Here is a 21047-nt window from a genome sequence, read left to right as displayed (position 1 = left end):
TAGAGTCTCAAGGTAATGAACACACATATTACACCTCAAAATATTGTTGCTATAATCAAGAGTCAAGTAGATTATTAATCTCGCCGATGTGTGACTATGGAAAGAGAAGAGACAAGACCATGCTACATAATGAAGATTTTTCAAATATCCATAACAATTTCATGAAAAAAATCGAATTAAAAATACAGATGAATTGTATTTGAAGTTTGGGCCAATTACTATTTACCAAGGTTCTAAGAAGACTAAAATTTTTGACATTTTAGTGCTTGGATTTAGTGACCGATTAATTCTTGATTTATTAGCAAAAAAAGAAAAATCACAAAAAAGTGAAGCTTAGAATTATTTACATTTTGCTATAGACAAGCATTCGAATTTAATTATCAATATAATTAATTATTTTATTAAAAATATATAAAATAATACAATTAATACACTATATTTAAGGTTAACTAAACATATTTTTTTAGGTTATCTTTCAACTCAACAAGTCAATAGTTAATCCGTCACATATTTGAATTTCATATAAAAATATGTCACTATATGTAAAGGTGGAAACTCAGGTACAGTTAACTTCATGTGAAGTTGATAGATGAGAATCGTTAGATAATAATTTAATCAAAACTGTCAAATTATTTAATAACTCTTACCTATCAATTTTATATAAAATTAACTGTATTTAAATTTTTTGCTATATACAAAAAATAAGATTCAAACTCTTAGTATTTATTTAAACAAATAATAAGGTAAGCACTAAATTAATCCAAGTTGGTTAAGTAAAGTACTAAACATTACCTATATAGTACATGGATTTTGATGTGGAATTGTGGAAATGTATTAAGTTCTGGCTTGGGCCCGGGCCATATCAAATGGCCCATCAAATTAATCTTAGAAAAGTTCAGACCAAATAGAATTGAAGAAAAACTTTAGAAAAATATAAATCATCACAATATATATATATATATATTATATTAATCCTAAATCTTAAACCCTAGATCGTGTTCTCTTCGATTATGATTCTGGGTTCGTTGAATGCGGCTTCAAGCTTTTCGCTCTTTGCCCTCTTTGCCCTCCATCATACTACTGCTCCCTCTTTGCCCTCAGCGTCTTCCAAAACTAGCTGAAGACATTCCCCAAATCGGTCAAAATTGAAAACTTCATTCCAGTTCTCGATATTCAAAGGCATGTTCTTATAATTTGCATTTGCATTCTACCTGCTTTATCATAAACCCTAATGTTTTAATTATCCTCATTCCTGGTGATTCATGTTCCCTCTTTGTTTTCCTCCTTCACCAAAATCACTGAACTCGAGACATTTTCGTTCTCCATTGTAAAAGATACAAAGTTGAAACCAAAAGAAGAAGTAATAATTGATAACAATATGATGATTAAAATAAACCTGTTTTAGTGGGCAAATTTTGAATCTTTTTATTGTATTATATGAATCCTAATGTGGTTTTATTTTGTGCAGCTTTGTTGTTTTCATTGATGGGTTTGCCGAGGTTTGGGCGTCCCAAGAATGGTGTTGAACTGAGTCCAAACCTGTATGTGGCAAATTGTGGACCTGCTGTGGGGATCTCCCATGATGACATTGCATCTGTTTTCTGCAAATTTGGGGAGCTCAAAGGGGTTTATGCAGCTGATGAGAGTGGCACACGTGTCATTGTGTCTTTCTCTGAAGAGGGTTCTGCACAATCTGCATTCAAGGCATTAGATGGAACCTCATGTCCTGAACTCGGAGGAAGGTCCTTGCATATTCGTTATTCAGTGATTCAGCCAACTCCAAAGGTCTAGATTCTAAGCTTTTCCTTTGAAAATGGTTCTTGTGCTGCATTCATTATAGCATGAATTATTTTGAGTTTTCAGAGTAGTATTCATGAGTTCACATGCTTGTTTAGGATGAAGTTAGTGACATGGTTCCAGTATCTATTAATGCATCGGAATTGAGTATTCCGGGACTTTACCTAGTGCACAACTTCATTAGCGCTAAAGAAGAAGAGGTTAGCAGTCTTTTACTACCATGTGAATAGTGTTGAGTAGCATATTTGTATTTCTCTTGTATTCCTGCCTCTCTTGTAATTTATTGAAAATTGGAACACATTTATAAAGTTGGGTATTTCCATCTTCTTAGGAATTACTCCAAGCTGTTGACAGTCGGCCTTGGAACAGTCTTTCCAAAAGAAGGGTTCAACACTATGGTTATGAATTTCGTTACGATGTGAGTTTTGAGGATCGTTTGTTTCTTCTCATTACATTTTTGGTTACTTTCTGTCAGACCAAAATGCTTGGGGCATCTAATCATTTTCTGGTCAGCTAAATAATTCTTTTGAAGAATTTATGATTACATTCCATCCTAACTTGAAATGTTTGTTATTCATAACAATTGGTTGCTGAATGACTTGAGAATATTGATTAATCTTGATTCTCCTTTCTAATAGAGTTTGCTGTACAGATTAGGAATGTTAATACAAGGCATTGCTTAGGTGAGCTTCCATCTTTTGTTTCTCCAATACTTGAAAGAATCTCATCATGTCCAACTTTCAAGAGTGCTGAACATATTGTTTTGGACCAACTTACTGTAAGTTACTACTATGCTCGTAAATCTTAGATGCTATTCTTTATATTCCTTCCTGAGGAAAGAACAAATTAGTTATTATATTTATATCGTACTACTTGAACACTATTTTATGTTTGCTGTTCTAAGTTTGAACGTTGGCAAATATGGCACAGGTAAATGAGTATCCTCCTGGGGTGGGCTTGTCCCCCCATATAGATACCCATTCAGCATTCGAAGATTTAATTTTCAGCCTTTCATTATCAGGGCCTTGTATAATGGAGTTCAGAAAATATGAGAATGGTGATTGGCATACTAAAGTTGCCTCAAGTGCTGTTTCAGAAGGAGGAAGTCCGGAAGACGATTCAATTTTTTTAAGGAAGGCTATCTATCTACCCCCTCGATCTTTGCTACTCTTGTCTGGAGAAGCACGTTATGCATGGAACCATTATATTCCACACCACAAGGTCTAATGTTCTGTAAATGATTACACTTTTCTATTATTAGCACATAATATGAATACTAGATTCCCTTGCTTAAACCACATTGAGGGTGTATGTTGATGATATAATTTTAAACCTAAATGCATATTCTTCTCCCACAGGTTGACAAAGTGAACGGCAGAGTCATCAGAAGGGCATCAAGAAGGGTCTCTTTCACATTTCGAAAGGTATGTGGGCTATTGATGTTTCTCTGCATAGAAACACCACATTTATCCCTTTAGTATATTTTACTTGTAGCGACTCAGTATCTAGATACTCAAGGCAAGCCTAAGAAATTAAAAGAATGCTTGCTGTTAAAAGAATATTCGTCGTTTGTGGTTATGGCTTTTTGTGTACTTTCCATTCTTTATTTTATATTCTGTTCTAATTAGTTGACATAGACAATCTTTCCTGTAGAATATTTCCTTAAAACCAATTATTAGCAGCTTTAAAAACACATGCGTCAAATGGTAGAACAATTTGCATGGCCATTGTTCACCATAACCTTCGTATAATCTTAGGAGATTTGTTGGTGCCTCTAACTTCTCGTTTGCTATATAGTTAGTAACTAATTCATTGTTCCATGGTTTTTCTTTCCTGGATAAACTTGTCCTCTAAAAAACAACTCTTTTTTGGACCAGGTTAGAACAGGTGCATGCGAATGTGAATTTCCTCAGTATTGTGACTCCCAACGATAATGTTTATTAAACTACTCTTCCACCTTAACACATGACAACACTCTAGAAGACTCATTCTGTTGCTCAATTTCCTCAATTCTTTTACCAATTAATCTTGCTTCATCATTGATATAGGAGCCATCTTTTTTTTTGCGCACTTTGATCTATAACTCTCCTCTACCAACTCTTCTCCCTTGTTCTTCCGACTCTTCTTCCATCTGCCGTGCAAAGCTTTTCAAACCACCAGTGTGGGTATATAGTTGCTTTGATCGATTAATCGCGTTTTTCCTGCACTTCTCCTTTGTCTCAGCTTCGGCGGGCGGGCATGACAGTTAAGGAACAATCTCCAATGCTCTCGATCAATTCCCGGCGGACTTTGTTCAATGTTTCTTCAGTCGTAAATGTTGGCTCGTAAAAAGCATCGTACAACCTCAGCCTTGCTTCTTTCCAAGACTTCTCCATACTTTTCAAAATATTTTTCTTGATAGTTCCTTTATTATATTCATCAAAGTGGAAAATTTGCTTGATGCATTCGTTATAAACTTTGTCTTTAGTGGTAATTTTACGCCAACTTTCCTCACAGATAGAAAATTTTCCATAATCAGATCCCAGCAGACCAAGCACGCAACTCAACAGTCCATCTTCGTCTCCAATTGCTTGCTTTACACTCTTGAACCTAAGCACGATCTTCCTACCGTTAGGCCGTTCTATAGCCTCCCTCACGCTTAGTCTTGCCGGTGTGATTGTGCCTTCAGAATTGCTCAAAACTCTGTAGTCTTGCGTCTTGGACAATTCTGACGGCACAATCAAGCCGGCAAGACTAAGCGTGAGGGAGGCTATGGAACGGCCTAACGGTAGGAAGATCGTGCTCAAGTTTAAGAGTGCAAAGCTAGCAATTGGAGACGAAGCAGGACTGTTGAGTGGCATGCTTGGTCTGTTGGGATCTGACTATGGAAAGTTTTCTATCTATGAAAAAAATTGGCGTAAAATTACCACTAAAGACAAGGTTTATAATAAATGCATCAAGCAAATTTTCTACTTTGATGAAGATAGTGAAGGAACTATCAAGAAAAATATTTTGAAAAGTATGGGGAAGTATTGGAAAGAAGCAAAGCTTACGAGCCAACATTTACGACCGAAGAAACATTGAGCAACGTCCGCCGAGAATTGATCGAGAGCATTGGAGATGGTGCCCGCCGAAGCTGAGACAAAGGAGAAGTGCAGAAAAAACGCGATTAATCGATCAAAGCAACTATATACCCACACTGGTGGTTTGAAAAGCTTTGCACCGCGGATGGAAGAAGAGTATGAAGAAAAGGGAGAAGAGTTGGTAGAGGAGAGTTATGGATCAAAGTGCACAAAAAAAAGATGGTTCCTATATCAATGATGAAGCAAGATTAATTGGTGAAAAAATTGAGGAGATTGAGCAACAGGATGAGTCTTCTAGAGTGTTGTCATGGGTAGGTGGAAGAGTAGTTTAATAATGTTTTACAAAGGGAAGGAGAAAGCTTACAACATAACGCATCAAATATCTATGACACTGAGAGTTGCCGAGGTATGTTTTGTATTTAGTTGTTTTTTCTTAGATGTTTTATGTATACAACGCATTGATTAAGAATCATGAAAAGGACGTGTATGAGCTTCAGGGTGGTTTTTTTAATCCTTTATAGTCAACTAAATAAGCCACGGTTCTCCACAACCACACCTTGGTCAACACCAGGCTTTGTAGTGTTAATGGCCAGACTCTTTTCTCTTCTGTCTTGCCTCCATTTTCCAACTTCCAAGGCCCTACACTTCTGTGAGATTGGTGCCGAATGTTAACCCCAGATTTCAAGTGGTTATGGGGCTAGCATTCCATGTCATTTGTTGTACCAGCTCAAATAATTGGTATAGGTGCACCAAAGATTTATATTAGAATATGTGAATATGACCTGATGTACATTGAATATTAAGTAGGATTTCTTTTGTGATCTTATGCAGGTGTTCATCCTGCTGATGAAATGTGGTTTCACTCGAACGGACCGATATTACATGACAATACAATGGGGTTATTCTGGAAGACCATGATTCTTTATTTTTAGCAAAGTTTATTTTTCATATCTTTCTCTGCTCCAAAATATTGTACTAAAATACATTTGGGTGTTGGATAATACTCTCTTACTGATTTCACAATTTGCACTGGCAATTTAGAAAAGCGATTTATGCAGCCGAGGCCTGGGTTAGATGGACACTTTGTGTGCCTCCCATAGAGCTGCACCGGGTTCAAGTCCTCCTGGAGGAATATAGAACCACCATTTATGTGTACTCCCATGTAGTGTGTGTGAGTGAGTTGTGTGAGTGTGTAATACATGGGTGTATGGATGTAATGCGGGAGTTGTCCAATCCATTTGACCAAAAAAAAAAAAAAGAGAAGCGATTTATGAACGTGAATTTTAAACCTCGTTGGAATTCAAATAGTGGCCATCTCTTTCCATACATGTTTTAAGAATGAACCAAAACTCACTACCACAGATTTTTATGCCTACAAAGAGAATATTATTGAGCCAATTTGGATTGGTTGATTAGTTAGTTCACTTTTCAACTTAAGCAAGTGTCTAGGAGTTTTCAATTTTACCTCGTGTTATTGTGTATGCAACAACCCATCACCTAGCAACAAATTCTTAACCATTTCATGCATTTTCAATGACAAGTTCCATCTAAAGTGAGAACAAAACTTTTCACTAATTTTTTATACAGTTACGATCCCTAATAATTCTTCCCCCTCGTCCTAAAATCTTAGATCCTCCCTAGCCTTAACAAGCTTGCAATGCGGTATGACCGTATGAGGCTACCCGAGGACTAGAAGTCTATATCTTGGGGACTCGAGGCCTATAAAATATAAACTTATTAAGTATTTATATTTAGGTATGAATAATACTATGATAGATTACACTTGGCACAACATGACTATCTACTTTGAAGAATGCCCCTTTCACCCTTTGCAACCTCCAAAGGCTTATATCTCTTGAAAGTAAAATTTGCAGCAATTATATGGCTCCTGTCATCTCACCTGCAAGTGTAGATAGCTAAAATAAACATTAGATGAAAAAAAAATATTTGATTACAATGTCAATGAAAATCCTTACCGTGCATGGATTTAACGAAGAAATCCAATTCCGACAGGCAAACATTTCCTTGAAGCATAGATGGTTGTTGGACAACAAAGAACGAGAAGTGCCGGCGATCTGGATCATTGCTGGGCTTGGCCATCTCAACTAATCTCTTGTAACCTTCTCTATCATAGCAAAGAGGAGCATTCTCTCCAGCAGTAACCAAACCTCGATCCCAAGCTGAGTTTAGTACCTGTAGAGCATGAACAACTGATTTTATTGACAGCGAATAAAAGAAAAGTTGGAAACATAGACAGGTGCATGTGAAACCAAATAAGTTATGCTATGCACACTATCAAATAACATCACTCCTATCTTCATGCAAACCACCTGAAAGCCAGATAATAGCGGTAAGAGCATAGCAGAAGAAATCAATGAGGCAATGAGCTAAAATTACCTGCCAACTTAAACCCTCTGGATCAATTAATGATTCATTAGCTTCCTGGTTGGAAAGATGAAATCCTACACAGACAAATTTCATGGTGACAGAATGTTTTCTCAAGATCTCAAACACAGGAGAGTATCCATCCTGATTCGTGGGGTTGTGATATCCGGCTGTCAACTCTGCTGCATGACTAGGAGTCTTATACCACCAGTATACAGCAGGAACCTGCACACTATCTAATTTTTAGGATATGCAATGACCATATATACATACCTACAGAATCAAGAACTAAATCCTTTTGCACTAGATATTGGGGTTTGATTTCTGATTTTTTCACATCTCAAGAAGGAAACAGTTTACAGAAGCATTTACTATTTAACAGAACGGCATTGGAAAAAAATATATTCCCCCAAGAAAATTAAACTAATCAATCATTGGCCAGAACTTTAAAAGGAAAATATTGAAATTAGTTAAATTCAAAGTGAAAGATCCAATTGAACAAAATGAATTACCAATTCTTGGTGACTCCAAAAGTGAGAACCATCAACATTATTAGTCAATAGGCGTCAGTTTCGTATCCCAGAAAAATGGGATGAAAAACTCATGGCCAGGCTTTATGCAAAAGATCCATCCCTGAATTTTCACTCCGTTTTAAGGGGATAACAAACCGAGTCTAAGCAATAAGTACCATCAACCAACTATTCAAGCAATCAATGCAAGAAGAAAACTAACACCATCCAAATCTAGGACAAGCAGAAGATGGAACTATGATGGAAAGAGCCTGGTATTTGTCTATATGAGAACCAATACCTTGACAACTAATTTTGTATCCTCAAAAGCAAGGCTTGCAAGGGACAGAACATTATCTGCATGGTCTATTAATGTCTGGGAATACCAATGTAAGAAGAAGCGTCCATAATAGTTGTCATAATCACCTCGTTCACAAAAGAATCCAGTTTCATGTGGCATAGAGTTGTAGTGTCCAGCATTATCAGGTCCTCTAGCCCAGAAAGAATGACCACGTAATTTGGCTGCCATGCGCAGACTATGTTGCAGGTATTTATCATAGCACTGTTCATACAAGATGAAAAGGAAAACAGGACTTCATTGTTAGCAAACGAAATATATGAGATCACCTGCAGTGCCTACAATGCAGAAGAATGCAAATATTTTAAAATGAAGCCAATACCTGAAACTCGCCTATTCCAGGATACCTCCATCCCATTCTTTCTGAAAAAGAAGGGTATTTCAGCTCCCCAGATGCACCAAGTCCAATTTCTACTGCAGAAATCAGACCTTCTGCAAACAGGTCATCAAACTCTGTCCTGAAGCTTCTCATCATATCAAAATAGACCTGAATACATTAGATATGGTTAATAAGTAATAACCAAAACAGATAGGAGCATTATTTTGTCTTGAAGAATAAATGAAGGATATAATTTATAGAAGGTACAGCCACCAATAACCATGTATATGCATATAAAGGACTTAACTACAATCAAAACTAATATGCAAATGCAATGAACTGGAATTTGATGATATGAAGCGAACACTTTTTCTTTTTCCTTTTTTTGCCCCCTCAAATCAGGGAGAGTTGTTGATGTGTTAGATGTTTTCATACCTCAATTCCAGTTCTTCCTTTCAGAACACGCTCTTTGTCAATTCCCCAGGAAAGGCATTCAGTATTCCTCCGCCCTTCACGATCTGTAAAGAATATATCCGGGTTATCTTTTCCCATATCCAAAACCCATTGTGGCAGGGCAATCAATGCATCACTAGAACCATTCCCTCCACATTCATGAAATGCCATAACAACCTTCAGAATTTAAAACAAGAATCAAATTAGATACTTCAATAATGCTAGATATGCTTCCAATTCCCATGAAAAGAATAAATGTCCACAAGAAATTAATAAACCCAAACCATCCATTAGTTACTATGTCTAAATAATAGTAGAAGACATGAAGAGTCGCTTGAAAGTTTATAAACTGAAAATAGATTTGTCATGATCTGACAACATTTCCATTAAACCTCTTGTCCCTTTATATATATAGTTTCAAGCATTCAGGTCGCTAGACTTCATTAAAAGTCCAAACCATACAAGCCACCCTTGTGTTAGAAAATAAACGATTTTGTGTTGTTACCAAAATCTCAGACATCCACACTCATAATATAACATATTCATGCGTTTCGTAAATTTACTTATTCAAAGGATGTGAACACATGTATTAAATGATAAAACCAATTTTAATATATACCTGTAACTTCAGCTTAAATTCTCTAATAATGCTAAAAAGATCCCTATAGCCAGACCACACATATTTCTGCGGATTCCAGCCTTCAACAATACCCCACCAACAATCCACAATGACGCCATCCATATTTAAAGACTTAAGATGGATTAGCTCCTGTCTAATGCCTTCAGGGTCAATCAACTGGCAAAATTTGTTAATAATACCAGCCTGCAAGAAATGGCGAAGTTTATAACGGAAATCTTATGATTAGATATGAGGTAGACACATTGACAAAGGACATGCAAAATTAAAACCTGTTGATGTGTAATTTGTTGCATAGGACAAACTACACAGGTTGGATGCTAGTCCAAGATGCAGCAAGCACCAAATAGAAGACACTTACTGGTAGCTTTGAGTAAACCGGAACATATGGTGTGCAGGTAAAGTCATTCTCGTGCACACCAGAATGAATATCATGTATGAGCTGCATCAATAAATTACACAATCAGAAGGTCCTGAACTACATATGCTCAAATATAATGCTCCACTTGGTGAGCATTGATACAAAAGTTAAAAGCCTAAATATAAAGCATGCATTAAATTTTGTTATAGAACAATCTAGATTCCAAGGAACCGACATTTACTCAGTATCTGCATATAAACATTTCAACTATTCAAAACAAGTCACCTGATCGGCCTCCAAACAGTGGACTACATTTACAGGGCTTGCACTTGTGTATTTCTCGTTCTTCGAGTCCCTTTCTGCAATTACCACAGAATCGATTGACGCAGGCGACAAGCATTCATCAATTCTAAGCGCCGGTGGCTGATTTCCTAGTGTCTCTTTAACAGAGCAAGGTCTCAAAGAACCACCAGAGAGTTGACTTTCAACTGACCTAGCTGCAAAAGATCCCTGCACATGATCATGGCTCCAAGGGGTTAAACCGTTAAAGGTTACAAATAATTTAGTTAGCATTCTCACTCGTGGACTTAAGTATCAAGCAAGCAACTAAATTCAAAACACATTGTAGAATTGCTTGCAAACAAAGTTCAAAAACCTTCTAATTTCTAAAACAAATCTGCAATATTGAAACTTATAATGACAATCAAACATAACCATAACCAAATTTGAGCTGAACCACGAAAATTTTCAGAGAATCGAGAAAGCTAACCACGTGAGAAGGTGGAGGACATTGCCGGTAGGTGGTGCCATCAGCTTCAACAACCCAACCGGCGTCACGCGCGAGTGCAGCGAGTACGTCGTTCATGTCAGCACGCGCCGGCAGAGGGAAGTTCCCGTACTGCCGGAGACCGGCAAGTATACGGCTAGTGATGGCACGGCGGTGACGCTCGCGGAGCTTAGTGCGCTCCTTCTCCTTCTCCCTCTCTTTCTTCCCCTTTCCGGCAGGATTGGCGGCGGCTGCAGCGAAGCCGCGGGGACGGCGGGGCTGAGGGTTAGAAGTAAGAAGGTAATCGGAGCTGTGGTCGCTTTGAGGATCGAGATCTTGTGCGGAAGCATCGTCGTTGATGGTCTTCATCTTCACATAATCATACTCTCTTTTCTACTCTTCACTCTCCTTTCATACTCTTTAATACGTCACAATTCAATTCACACTTCCCATTTTCCCAATACTCTCTCCACCAATAACATTGTTACGGGATTCCAAATTCGAATACATATAACTACCACTGTATTTATAATAATTAAATAATTAAATTAATGAAAGAAATTAATTTTAATTTTAATTTTATTATTCCTAAAACTGATAAAATCTAATGATTTAATTTGAGAATCTACTTCCATTGTTTATGACTTATGCGAACCGGTGATTGAACAGGTTCCACCAATTATACGCTCTTGCTTTAATCTCTGGTCAACGCTTCGAGACCAATCCCCTTATGGTTTTTGGGGGGCCGTATATAATTGGGCCAGAAAAATGCTGGGCCCATGAAGAGTCAATGTATTCCAAAAATACAGAGAGACCCGTGACAAAAAAAAAAAAACAAGGAGATCTGGAACCAATTTGGCGAAGGTTCTGTTAAGGTGTCAAAGCTGCCGAAAGTGCCGAAAGAGATGTGCCAAATCCTGCAAGTTAACAATTGAATAGAGTATGTGAAGATGATTAATAATTTATAATCATAATTAACAGTTTTTAAAATATTACGTATGCGTCAAAAATCAACAAATTAGTCAATACATATACGTGTATGTGTTAGTTAACTCATATTTTATATTTTAATAATCATCTGTTGCCTCAAGTGATATTTAAGTACTCGCACCATTATGCATGGGACAATAGAAACACCTCTAACCAAGTAGCCTCTCTTATTATTATTCCTCAAATGAAGCAATACATTATTCACTTCTTTCTTATTACCACTCTGAACTCATCACTACTGTGGTTTATCTCAAACACTAGTAGTAGTAGTAGTAGTAGTAGTAGTAGTAGTAGTAGTGCCCACGCATTGTTGCTAGGAAATGAGAGTGATCATCTGGCTTTGCTCAAGTTCAAGGATTCAATATCCAATGACCCTTTTGGAGTGTTGGATTCTTGGAATACCACAAACCACTTTTGCAAGTGGCAGGGAATCACATGCAATAATAGTCCCAAGCAACAAAGAGTTATTGAATTGAAATTACCAGGATATTATCTGCATGGATCTCTGTCTCCTCAACTCAGTAATCTCTCTTTTCTGAGGCACATAGACCTCGAAAACAACAGCTTCTATGGAGATATCCCCCAAGAACTTGGTCGCTTGTCACGCCTGAAGGTACTTTATCTTGATAACAATTCTCTGACTGGTGAAATTCCTATAAACTTGACCAGTTGTTCTGAACTCACAAACTTTGACTTCTCATGGAACAATTTGATTGGTAACATACCAATTGAAATTGGATCTCTTTCCAAGCTCAAAGAATTTTTCATTGAGAGAAATAATTTAAGTGGAAGAATCCCACCATCCATAGGTAATCTTACATCCCTCACTTCCCTAGTGTTGATTTCTAATGACTTGGAGGGGAATATTCCACAACAATTATGTGCCTTGCAAAACTTAACATATTTGTTACTCGATTCGAACGAATTTTCCAGTACACTTCCATCTTGTCTTTACAATATTTCATCTCTTAGCGTGTTATCAGTTTCAAACAATAATATTAGTGGCTCTTTGCCGGCCAACATTTTCCATAACCTACCAAATCTTCAATTTTTCCAAATTGGAACTAACAGTTTTTCTGGAACAATTCCACTTTCTGTCACAAATGCATCTTTACTACAAGTACTTGATTTGGAACGAAACCATTTTGTGGGACAAGTTCCAAGCCTAGGGAAGCTAACAAAACTTCGATTTCTATCTGTATCTGAGAACAATCTAGGTGGATTTCCAACTAAGGATTTGAAGTTCTTGAAGCCTTTGGCCAACTGTAGTAACTTGTACGTGCTTGGCATATCTGTCAATAACTTTGGAGGCCAGTTGCCAAATTACATTGGTAATTTGTCTACACACTTGAGCAATCTCTTTCTTGGTTATAACCAAATATATGGAAAAATTCCTGCAGAGTTAGGAAATTTGGTTAACTTAACTCTCTTGAACATGCAAGGCTGCCGTTTTGATGGGAATATTCCAGCTACTTTTGGACAGTTTCAAAAGATGGAAGTATTAGAGTTGAGTGGAAACAAGTTTTCAGGAGAGATGCCAGCCTTTATAGGCAACCTCAGCAAGTTATTTCTCTTGGATTTGTCAGACAATATGTTTGAAGGAAGCATTCCTTCAAGTATAGGAAACTGCCAGAACTTACAACATCTTAATTTTTCCAAGAACAATCTCAGCGGAACCATACCATCTGAGATTTTCAGCATTTCTTCCTTAACAATCTTATTAGACTTGTCACAAAACTCATTCAGTGGCAATCTATCTGGTGAAGTGGGAAAGCTACAAAATCTCAATTTCCTGAAAGTCTCTGAGAATAATCTAGTTGGCAACATTCCTGCCAGCATTGCAGAGTGTCTAAGTTTGGAGTTCCTTTATTTGCAAGGGAATTCATTCTCCGGAGCCATACCATCCTCTTTGGTTTCGCTTAAAGGTCTCCAAAAATTAGACATATCACGAAACCATTTGTCCGGGTCAATTCCTGAAGGCTTGCAGAACATTTCACTTGAGTATCTCAATATCTCTTTCAACATGTTGGTTGGCAAAGTACCAACAGAAGGTGTTTTCAGAAATGTGAGTGAGTTTGCAATGATTGGAAACAATAAGCTTTGTGGGGGTGTTTCAGAGCTTCATTTGCCACCATGCCCTTCTGAAGCTAAGAAACCAAAGAGACACCACAATTTTAAGTTTGTTGTAGTGATAGTTTGTGTGTGTGCTTTTTCCTTCTTCTTATCTTTTTTCCTAACCATTTGCTGGATGAGGAAGAGAAGCAAGAAAATGTCTTCTGATGATTCACCAACAATTGACCTGCTGTCTAAGGTTTCCTATCAAAGCCTACACAACGGAACAAATGGATTCTCAGAAGAAAATTTAATAGGGTCTGGAAGTTTTGGCTCTGTGTATAAGGGAACTCTTGACTTAGAAGAAAGTGGTGGTGTTGTTGCCATAAAGGTCCTAAAGCTTCAAACCAAAGGTGCTGAGAAGAGTTTTGTTGCTGAATGTAATGCACTCAAGAGTGTTAGGCATCGAAATCTGGTGAAGATTATAACATGTTGCTCAGGTACAGATTATAAAGGGCAAGAATTCAAGGCTCTAGTTTTTGAGTTCATGACAAATGGAAGCCTAGAAAGTTGGTTACATTCATCAACAGGAATTGCAAATCAAAGTGCTGCTAGATCACTGAACCTTGAGCAAAGGTTTAACATCATCAATGATGTTGCCTCAGCATTTCATTATCTTCACTATGAATGCGATCGAGCTATTATTCATCGTGATTTAAAGCCAAGCAATATTCTTCTGGACGATTTGATGGTAGCTCATGTGGGTGATTTTGGCTTAGCAAGACTACTTGAGAAGAATATTGGAGACTCTTCTATGCAAACTAGCTCAACTGGACTTAAAGGAACTTTTGGTTATGCTCCTCCCGGTATATAAATAAAGGCTCATCCTTAAATATTTTAACTTTGAATTTGTTATATTTTATAGAATTTAATTTTGATGAACTGTTAGTGCAAAATAGTATTCCACGTGCATCTGATTACAAAACACTTTATATTGTCCGTACATCAAAATTAAACTCCTATTTTATATATATAGTTTAGATTCAACAAAATAATATGCTAACTAGAAAGTATTTTACTCCTTACTTTTTTCAGAACGCAAAGTCTTGTTTACACTTTCTAAATTTACTTTGGTTACATTATTTCAGAGTATGGAATGGGTTATCAGGTGTCCATGGAAGGAGATATGTATAGCTTTGGGATTCTGATATTAGAAATGTTGACTGGAAAGAGGCCCACGGATGAAATGTTCATGGACGGTCACAATCTCCATAAATATGTTGAAGTTTCAATTTCAAGTAACATTTTCAAGATTGTGGACCCTTGTATCCTTTCCATGGGAGAACAACTACAGCCTGGGGTTGAAAATTGTTTAATTTCACTGTTTAAAGTTGGACTGGCTTGTTCAATGGAATCACCAAATGAAAGAATGGCTATGGTTGATTTAATGAGACAGCTTAATCGAATCAAATGTTGTTTTCCTTCGTAAACTCGTAAGTGCATTGTTTTGTATTCTTTCCCCTTAGAAAAATTAATCTGACCTTTTTTTATTAAACATGTCTAATAATAATAAATAAAACTAATTAAGATGAAAAAGATTTTTTTATTAACCATTACATCTTCATTCAAGACTTCAACTCTTCAAGTGCTAAATGTAGAAATAATAAATAATATTTTGGAAAAGAAAAATACAACGTGAGCCTTGAGGTTAGTTGGCTGTTTGTGAAATTTGGAAATTCTTAAGGGGCTAATGTGTGCTTTGTGTGTTTTCCTAGGTCTGATGGGGAAAAAAATCCAGTGACCCAAGTTGACTTCCCAATGTTGACCACGCTTTGTATTATTGCCGAATGCAGAGTAAAGGCAGAGGTTACAACTACCGATAAAGGATTTGGCAAACTCTTTTATTGTACTGAACTTGAGTATTATTTTTATTTTATTTGAACTTTGAGTATGTACTGTGTAATGCAAGTGTACTAATAAGATTGCTCGTTTAGACAATAAAATTTTGTATGCATGCTTGGTTTTTATTATATAAAATTGTTGTACATGATACAAGAATCATGCTATTTATAAAAATATTTTTAATTAACTTCGTAAATATTCAATCTACTAACTATTAGCTATTACTAATTTAACTCGCAACTAATAAGTAATAACAACCCGATTAATATTTTAATAATTGTCTCATTGTATTATCATTTGTTAAAAAACTACGCATTCCTAATCCAAAACAAAAGAAATCTCCTCACTCTAATTTATCATCATTCCTTTTTTTCCCTTGGGTAGTTGGGTTATTGGGTGGGGTTGGACATGCTCGAGCTGACTCCCTCGTTATATCTTAAGCTTAAAAAGTTACAAATTGAAATTCTATTTAAAAATTTATTACTAATAAATTGTTTTATGATTTGATGCGAGATACGAAGCTGACAGCCACATATCAATATATTTTCTCTTAATTTTGTTTTGGACTCTACATATAATTGGGCCGTAAAATAATTGGCCCAAAAAAGAAAAGGTATTTCAAAATTATAGAGACCTGTAACAAAAAAACCTACGCAGCTTCAAATAAAAACCAACAAATCAGAAAAACCCTCACTCTCTACCTTCTCTTCAACCCTAAAACCCTAAACCCGTCTATTCCCCGGAAAAAAAAAATGGGCAGCAGACAGGCAGCAGTGTCGTTCCTCAGCAACATAGGCCGCGCCGCCTTCGGTCTAGGTACGGCGGCGGCGATTGTGAATACATCCCTGTACACGGTGGACGGTGGCCAGCGCGCGGTGCTGTTTGACAGGTTCCGCGGTATCCTGGACGACACGGTAGGTGAAGGCACCCATTTCTTGATCCCATGGGTTCAGAAACCGTACATCTTCGACATCCGCACCCGGCCACACACGTTTTCGTCGATCTCCGGCACGAAGGACCTCCAGATGGTGAACCTCACCCTCCGTGTTCTCTCCCGTCCGGACACCGACCGTCTTCCCACGATTGTCCAGAACCTCGGTCTCGAGTACGACGAGAAGGTGCTCCCTTCCATCGGCAACGAGGTCCTCAAGGCCGTGGTGGCTCAGTTCAACGCCGATCAGCTCCTCACGGAGCGGCCGCATGTCTCCGCCCTCGTCCGCGAGAGCCTCATCCGGCGAGCCAAGGACTTCAACATCGTCCTTGACGACGTCGCCATCACGCATCTGTCGTACGGAAATGAATTCTCGCGTGCCGTGGAGCAGAAGCAGGTGGCGCAGCAGGAGGCGGAGCGGTCAAAGTTTGTGGTGATGAAGGCTGAGCAAGAGCGGCGGGCTGCCATCATCCGTGCGGAGGGAGAGAGCGAGGCCGCGAAGCTGATCTCGGAGGCTACTGCGGCTACCGGAATGGGGCTGATTGAGCTGAGGAGGATTGAGGCCTCCAGGGAAGTGGCCTCCACCCTTGCCAAGTCTCCCAATGTTGCTTATCTCCCTGGTGGCAAGAACTTGCTCATGGCTCTTAATCCTTCTCGTTGATGTGGTCGGTTTTCTTCCTTGCTTTTTTCAGTGCCTTGAATTTCGTTCTGATTCCACATTATTCATTACTGTTTCAAACAGATCTGCATATTAGACCTCTTTTGGCTCCTAAGGGATAGTAGATTATTAGAGGCTTAGAGCTAATAATCTAATTGGTTAGTTCCCGGCTTTCTCTTAATACCATTATCGGTCAAATGATGGAGGGACTAATTTGAGTTGCAGGGAGTATCTTGATCAATTTATAAAGTGAGGACTAATTAATCATAGCATGAGGAATCAATTTGATGGTTATCTCTAGTTTATTAACTTACTGTTTTATTGTAAAACTTTTTTTTGGAGACTAAATTGTGAATGCGTTGAGATGCTAATTATCATTGCTATTTGATTTTGGTTTTGCATTAACGTTCCTTGATTCTGGGGTTGAGGGGGTTTCTTAATCCTTTTTTGGAGACTTGTGCTAGATGCTTTACTGCGAATTCTTATCCAATTATGTATTACAGGTTTACACACAGTAGACAATATTAGTAAAGTTAGGAAAGGAAACAACTACAAGCCTATCACCTAAAACTTGTGAATGCGCAATTAACCTTTTAGTGGTATTGTTTTTGTGTTTTTCAATTGAATATACCTCTATTTATATTAGGGAAACATCAATTGTTTTTGTGTTTTTGTGTTTTTGCAATTAACTTGTGAATGCTGTCCATACTTAACTTTTTCCTACATGATCATTTGCTCTATTATTATCAATGTTACATTTGAAATTTCTAAAGTTACTATCTCGGATGATATTTGGTGTATATAATCTATCAATTTCTATCTCTTCACATCCAATGTGTCGCTTGAAAACCCCATTTGCTGCCAGCAGTTCTCCCTCCTTATGTTTGAATCTGTTACTATTTTCTTCTGATATTGTATTGAAATCAGTTCTCCTTTATTGACTTGTATTAATATTATTGATGGCACAATTCAAAGGAAATGGAATTTAGTTATTAAGTCTTTTTATATATTCTTTGCAGTTTGAATCTGAGAATTCAGCTTGACTCTTGCCTTCGATACGATCAGTTATTAAATGACTTTTAATTATCCAAGTATATTGATTTTTTAGTTGTTAATATCTCTACATTTTCTTCTTTTGTTTCAGGGTGTAATGGCATCCATGGAGTGGAGTGGACTTGAGGTTCTCCTTTGAAAGAAGTCTTTCTTTTTCTTTCTTTTGTGAACTCCATTTCATCTAAACACATTTTCATAGTAATAATTCTTTGAAAGGAAAAAGAAAAATGTTAGAAAGAATTTGGACCTTCATGAGTGATGATAACTGTGTCTCTCTAGTGGTAGAATGTTTGCAACTTCGATTAATGTACATTTCTTATTTGGCGTCCTTCATTCTGATTTGTGATTATTTACTCCTGTGCATCTACATCTATCCTTTGAATTTTTTGAGCATTTATCCTTTGAATTTTGTGAGCAACTTAAAAATTGATACATTTATCCTTTGAATTTTGTGAGCAACTTAAAAATTGATACTTGAGAAGATATATCATAGGATTTTGTGATGTATTCAAAATTTGAGGATTTTGTGATGTATTTTTGAGTATTGTTGCGGTGAAAATAAGAAAGAAAGAAATGTTATAAAAAGATAATTTTATTTTTATATTATAAAATATATTGAAAAAAAAGTGAAAAGATAATATTGGAAGTAGAGAGAAACAAAAAATTGGTGGATTTTATTCATTCTTGTTTTTTTCTTTTTTTTTTTTTCAATCAAATAATAAAAAATAAGTTTTTTCTTTTTTTTTCTTTTTTTTTATTTTTCTTTTAAACAAACATAATTTTACCATTTAAATATGTAATATAATGCAATAAAACATAAACATCATTTTTGCCATTTAAATATAATCTAATCTATGTTTGAATACAAAGTTATCAAGAATTTATTGGTTAAGATTTAGGGTTTTGGGGTTTATATATGAGTAAGTGAATTATATTCAGAAACCACTAAAGTGAAAATCAGAATTGAGTTGCAGAAATTATTTTTGATATGGAATATTTTCTGGTGTTGCTCGTTTTCGAGGAGCCTGCAGGTTGCAGGGGACAATGCCCCACCTTGGTAACCAGCGTCTTTCTTTGAAGAAGCTCGTTGAAGAAGCTCTATAAATTGAGTGAAATGCATTATGTGTAGTGTGTGTTATACAATACTAAGTTGAAGAAGCTCTATAAATTGAGTGAAATGCATTATGTGTAGTGTGTGTTAGTGTGTGTTATACAATACTAAGTGTGTGTTATATGGTACAAAATGTGTGTGTTATATTGAGAAAGAAAAAGAAAATAGGGTGAAGAAGAGAGGAAGCTAACAGTGTGTGTTATACTAAGAGTTAGGATTTAGGTGTGTTGTAATGTGAAGAGTGTGTGTTATATTCGGAGTTAGGATTTAGGTGTGTTTAAAAAAAAAAAATTATTACTTTGTGGTGATTAAAAATGGTATGTGATTACACGACAATCGAAGATCAATTATGTAATTTGATCAATTTTATTATTTTATGTATTTAAATTAATTTTTTTAATTTTTGTTGTTGTTAATATTATATAAAAATATAATATTATTATTTTAGTCTTAATATTTTTTGTATTTTATTAATAATTTCGAATAATAAAAAAAATTATCCAACATAATTATATTTTATTTTATATAAATGCGAATATTATTTATATTTTTTATTTTTGAATATAAATATTATTTATATTTATTTATTTTCAAATATAAATAATAATGATATTTATTTGTCTTTAAAAATAAATATTATTTAAATTTTTTATTTTTGAATATAAATATTATTAAATATTTTATTTATTTTTGAAAATAAATATTATTTATATTTATTTATTTATAATATTTAAATAAATAAATATTTTTTATTTATGCAAATTATTATTATAAATATTTATTTCTGATAATTTTATTTATTTAAACTAATATTTAGTGAATAAATATATTGTTGTTGAACAAGCCAAATAGGAATTTGATGGTTCGTAAACTAGATTCGCCGTAGGCGACTAGGCGTGAAATCCGATGGTCGAAAACTACTTACGCTCAACGGGATTCTACCACATCTCTAGCGTTGGGTTCATAAAAGGATTTTATCCCTTATTAGCTGCTTTGGTGGAAAGGTGGAGGCCAAAAACCCATATCTTTGTATTGTCGATGGGTGAGGTTACTGCGACACTAGAAGATGTCGCTCAAATATTTGGCCTACCCATTGAAGGAGAACCTGTGAGCGGCTGGACAGATAATAGTGGCAACTTCCTATAGAGTCAAAGCATCGCGATAATCGGTCGTGAACCGGTTGTCAGTAGTTCTTCGAAATCTTATATAAAGATACGCTAGATTCGGGGTATCAAACACGCAGAGCCATTGGACACCGAGGAGTCTATTAAGAGATATGTCAGATGCCAGATTTTCTGTTTGTTGGGTTTGACCCTATTCACAGATAAGTCGACCGCATATACTCACGCGAAGTATCTACCGTTGCTTCGCGATTTCAAGCGGATCCATACTTATAATTGGGGGTCAGCATGTCTCGCGCATCTTTACATGGCACTATGTCGTGCATCACGATATGATACTAAGGAGATGGATGACCCTCTTAATCTGTTGTTTGTTTGGACATAGGAGCGGCTGTCGTGTATTGCGTCTGTACCTAAATAGTCCCTTCCACCGGCTGAGATACCCGTTGCCATGAGGTAACAGTTCCTATTTTAGTTCTGCATTATATTGACAATGCATATTTGATTGAGGGTAACCTCTTTTAATTTTTTCAATGAACCATGTTTTAGGTGGAATCATTTCTATCGGAGCTCAGCGTGGTT

General features: G+C 36.3%; 4 protein-coding genes and 1 long non-coding RNA gene across 7 annotated transcripts; 4 read left to right on the top strand and 1 right to left on the bottom strand.

The window, feature by feature from the left end:
• The first annotated feature begins 909 nt into the window (after positions 1-909).
• Positions 910-4228, top strand: LOC112747573 (alkylated DNA repair protein ALKBH8 homolog). 2 transcript variants are annotated; one of them, XM_025795659.3, is made up of 8 exons: positions 910-1179; positions 1469-1785; positions 1896-1997; positions 2129-2215; positions 2450-2575; positions 2728-3018; positions 3156-3221; positions 3675-4228. In XM_025795659.3, the coding sequence occupies exons 2-8, from the start codon at positions 1486-1488 to the stop codon at positions 3729-3731; spliced, it is 1029 nt and encodes a 342-aa protein (XP_025651444.1). In that variant the 5' UTR covers positions 910-1179; positions 1469-1485; the 3' UTR covers positions 3732-4228. The 2 variants fall into 2 exon arrangements, with proteins under 2 accessions (XP_025651444.1, XP_072073593.1); XM_072217492.1 differs by having other exon boundaries at positions 2450-2480; positions 2819-3018; positions 3675-3746.
• Positions 4229-4473: 245 nt separating this feature from the next.
• Positions 4474-6164, top strand: LOC140179057 (uncharacterized). Its single transcript, XR_011872691.1, has 2 exons — positions 4474-5265; positions 5691-6164. It is a non-coding gene; the product is annotated as an uncharacterized lncRNA (long non-coding RNA).
• Positions 6165-6357: 193 nt separating this feature from the next.
• On the bottom strand, positions 6358-11314 carry LOC112747571 (beta-amylase 8-like). Its single transcript, XM_025795655.3, has 10 exons — positions 10651-11314; positions 10167-10391; positions 9882-9962; positions 9503-9706; positions 8866-9060; positions 8434-8598; positions 8055-8315; positions 7257-7469; positions 6836-7052; positions 6358-6759 (listed from the first exon to the last, which is right to left on the bottom strand). The coding sequence occupies exons 1-10, from the start codon at positions 11014-11016 to the stop codon at positions 6737-6739; spliced, it is 1950 nt and encodes a 649-aa protein (XP_025651440.1). The 5' UTR covers positions 11017-11314; the 3' UTR covers positions 6358-6736.
• Positions 11315-11789: 475 nt separating this feature from the next.
• On the top strand, positions 11790-15726 carry LOC112747570 (LRR receptor-like serine/threonine-protein kinase EFR). Of its 2 annotated transcripts, XM_072217491.1 has the most exons (4): positions 11790-12968; positions 13080-14555; positions 14838-15182; positions 15465-15726. In XM_072217491.1, the coding sequence occupies exons 1-3, from the start codon at positions 11822-11824 to the stop codon at positions 15176-15178; spliced, it is 2964 nt and encodes a 987-aa protein (XP_072073592.1). In that variant the 5' UTR covers positions 11790-11821; the 3' UTR covers positions 15179-15182; positions 15465-15726. The 2 variants fall into 2 exon arrangements, with proteins under 2 accessions (XP_072073592.1, XP_025651439.1); XM_025795654.3 differs by having other exon boundaries at positions 11790-14555.
• A 385-nt stretch (positions 15727-16111) lies between these two features.
• On the top strand, positions 16112-18566 carry LOC112747569 (prohibitin-3, mitochondrial). The gene is made up of 2 exons (XM_025795653.2): positions 16112-17187; positions 18325-18566. Exon 1 carries the CDS (start codon positions 16344-16346, stop codon positions 17181-17183), a length of 840 nt encoding a protein of 279 aa, XP_025651438.1. The 5' UTR covers positions 16112-16343; the 3' UTR covers positions 17184-17187; positions 18325-18566.
• Positions 18567-21047: the final 2481 nt, after the last annotated feature.

This window comes from Arachis hypogaea, chromosome 15, assembly GCF_003086295.3.
Source record: "Arachis hypogaea cultivar Tifrunner chromosome 15, arahy.Tifrunner.gnm2.J5K5, whole genome shotgun sequence".
Classification (NCBI taxonomy): Eukaryota; Viridiplantae; Streptophyta; class Magnoliopsida; order Fabales; family Fabaceae; genus Arachis; species Arachis hypogaea.
This window is presented reverse-complemented; position numbering and strand designations above follow the sequence as displayed.

Excerpts from the sequence above, each read along its gene's own strand:
- LOC112747573 (XM_025795659.3), top strand. The coding sequence starts at position 1,486 with ATGGGTTTGCCGAGGTTTGGGCGTCCCAAGAATGGTGTTGAACTGAGT. Across the intron at positions 1,786-1,895 it reads TGATTCAGCCAACTCCAAAG|GATGAAGTTAGTGACATGGT; the intron begins GTCTAGATTCTA and ends ATGCTTGTTTAG. Across the intron at positions 2,216-2,449 it reads GTTATGAATTTCGTTACGAT|ATTAGGAATGTTAATACAAG; the intron begins GTGAGTTTTGAG and ends TTTGCTGTACAG.
- LOC112747571 (XM_025795655.3), bottom strand. The coding sequence starts at position 11,016 with ATGAAGACCATCAACGACGATGCTTCCGCACAAGATCTCGATCCTCAA. Across the intron at positions 9,707-9,881 it reads CGGTTTACTCAAAGCTACCA|GCTGGTATTATTAACAAATT; the intron begins GTAAGTGTCTTC and ends CATTTCTTGCAG. Across the intron at positions 9,061-9,502 it reads AATTTAAGCTGAAGTTACAG|GTTGTTATGGCATTTCATGA; the intron begins GTATATATTAAA and ends TAAATTCTGAAG.
- LOC112747570 (XM_025795654.3), top strand. The coding sequence starts at position 11,822 with ATGAAGCAATACATTATTCACTTCTTTCTTATTACCACTCTGAACTCA. Across the intron at positions 14,556-14,837 it reads TTTTGGTTATGCTCCTCCCG|AGTATGGAATGGGTTATCAG; the intron begins GTATATAAATAA and ends ACATTATTTCAG.
- LOC112747569 (XM_025795653.2), top strand. The coding sequence starts at position 16,344 with ATGGGCAGCAGACAGGCAGCAGTGTCGTTCCTCAGCAACATAGGCCGC.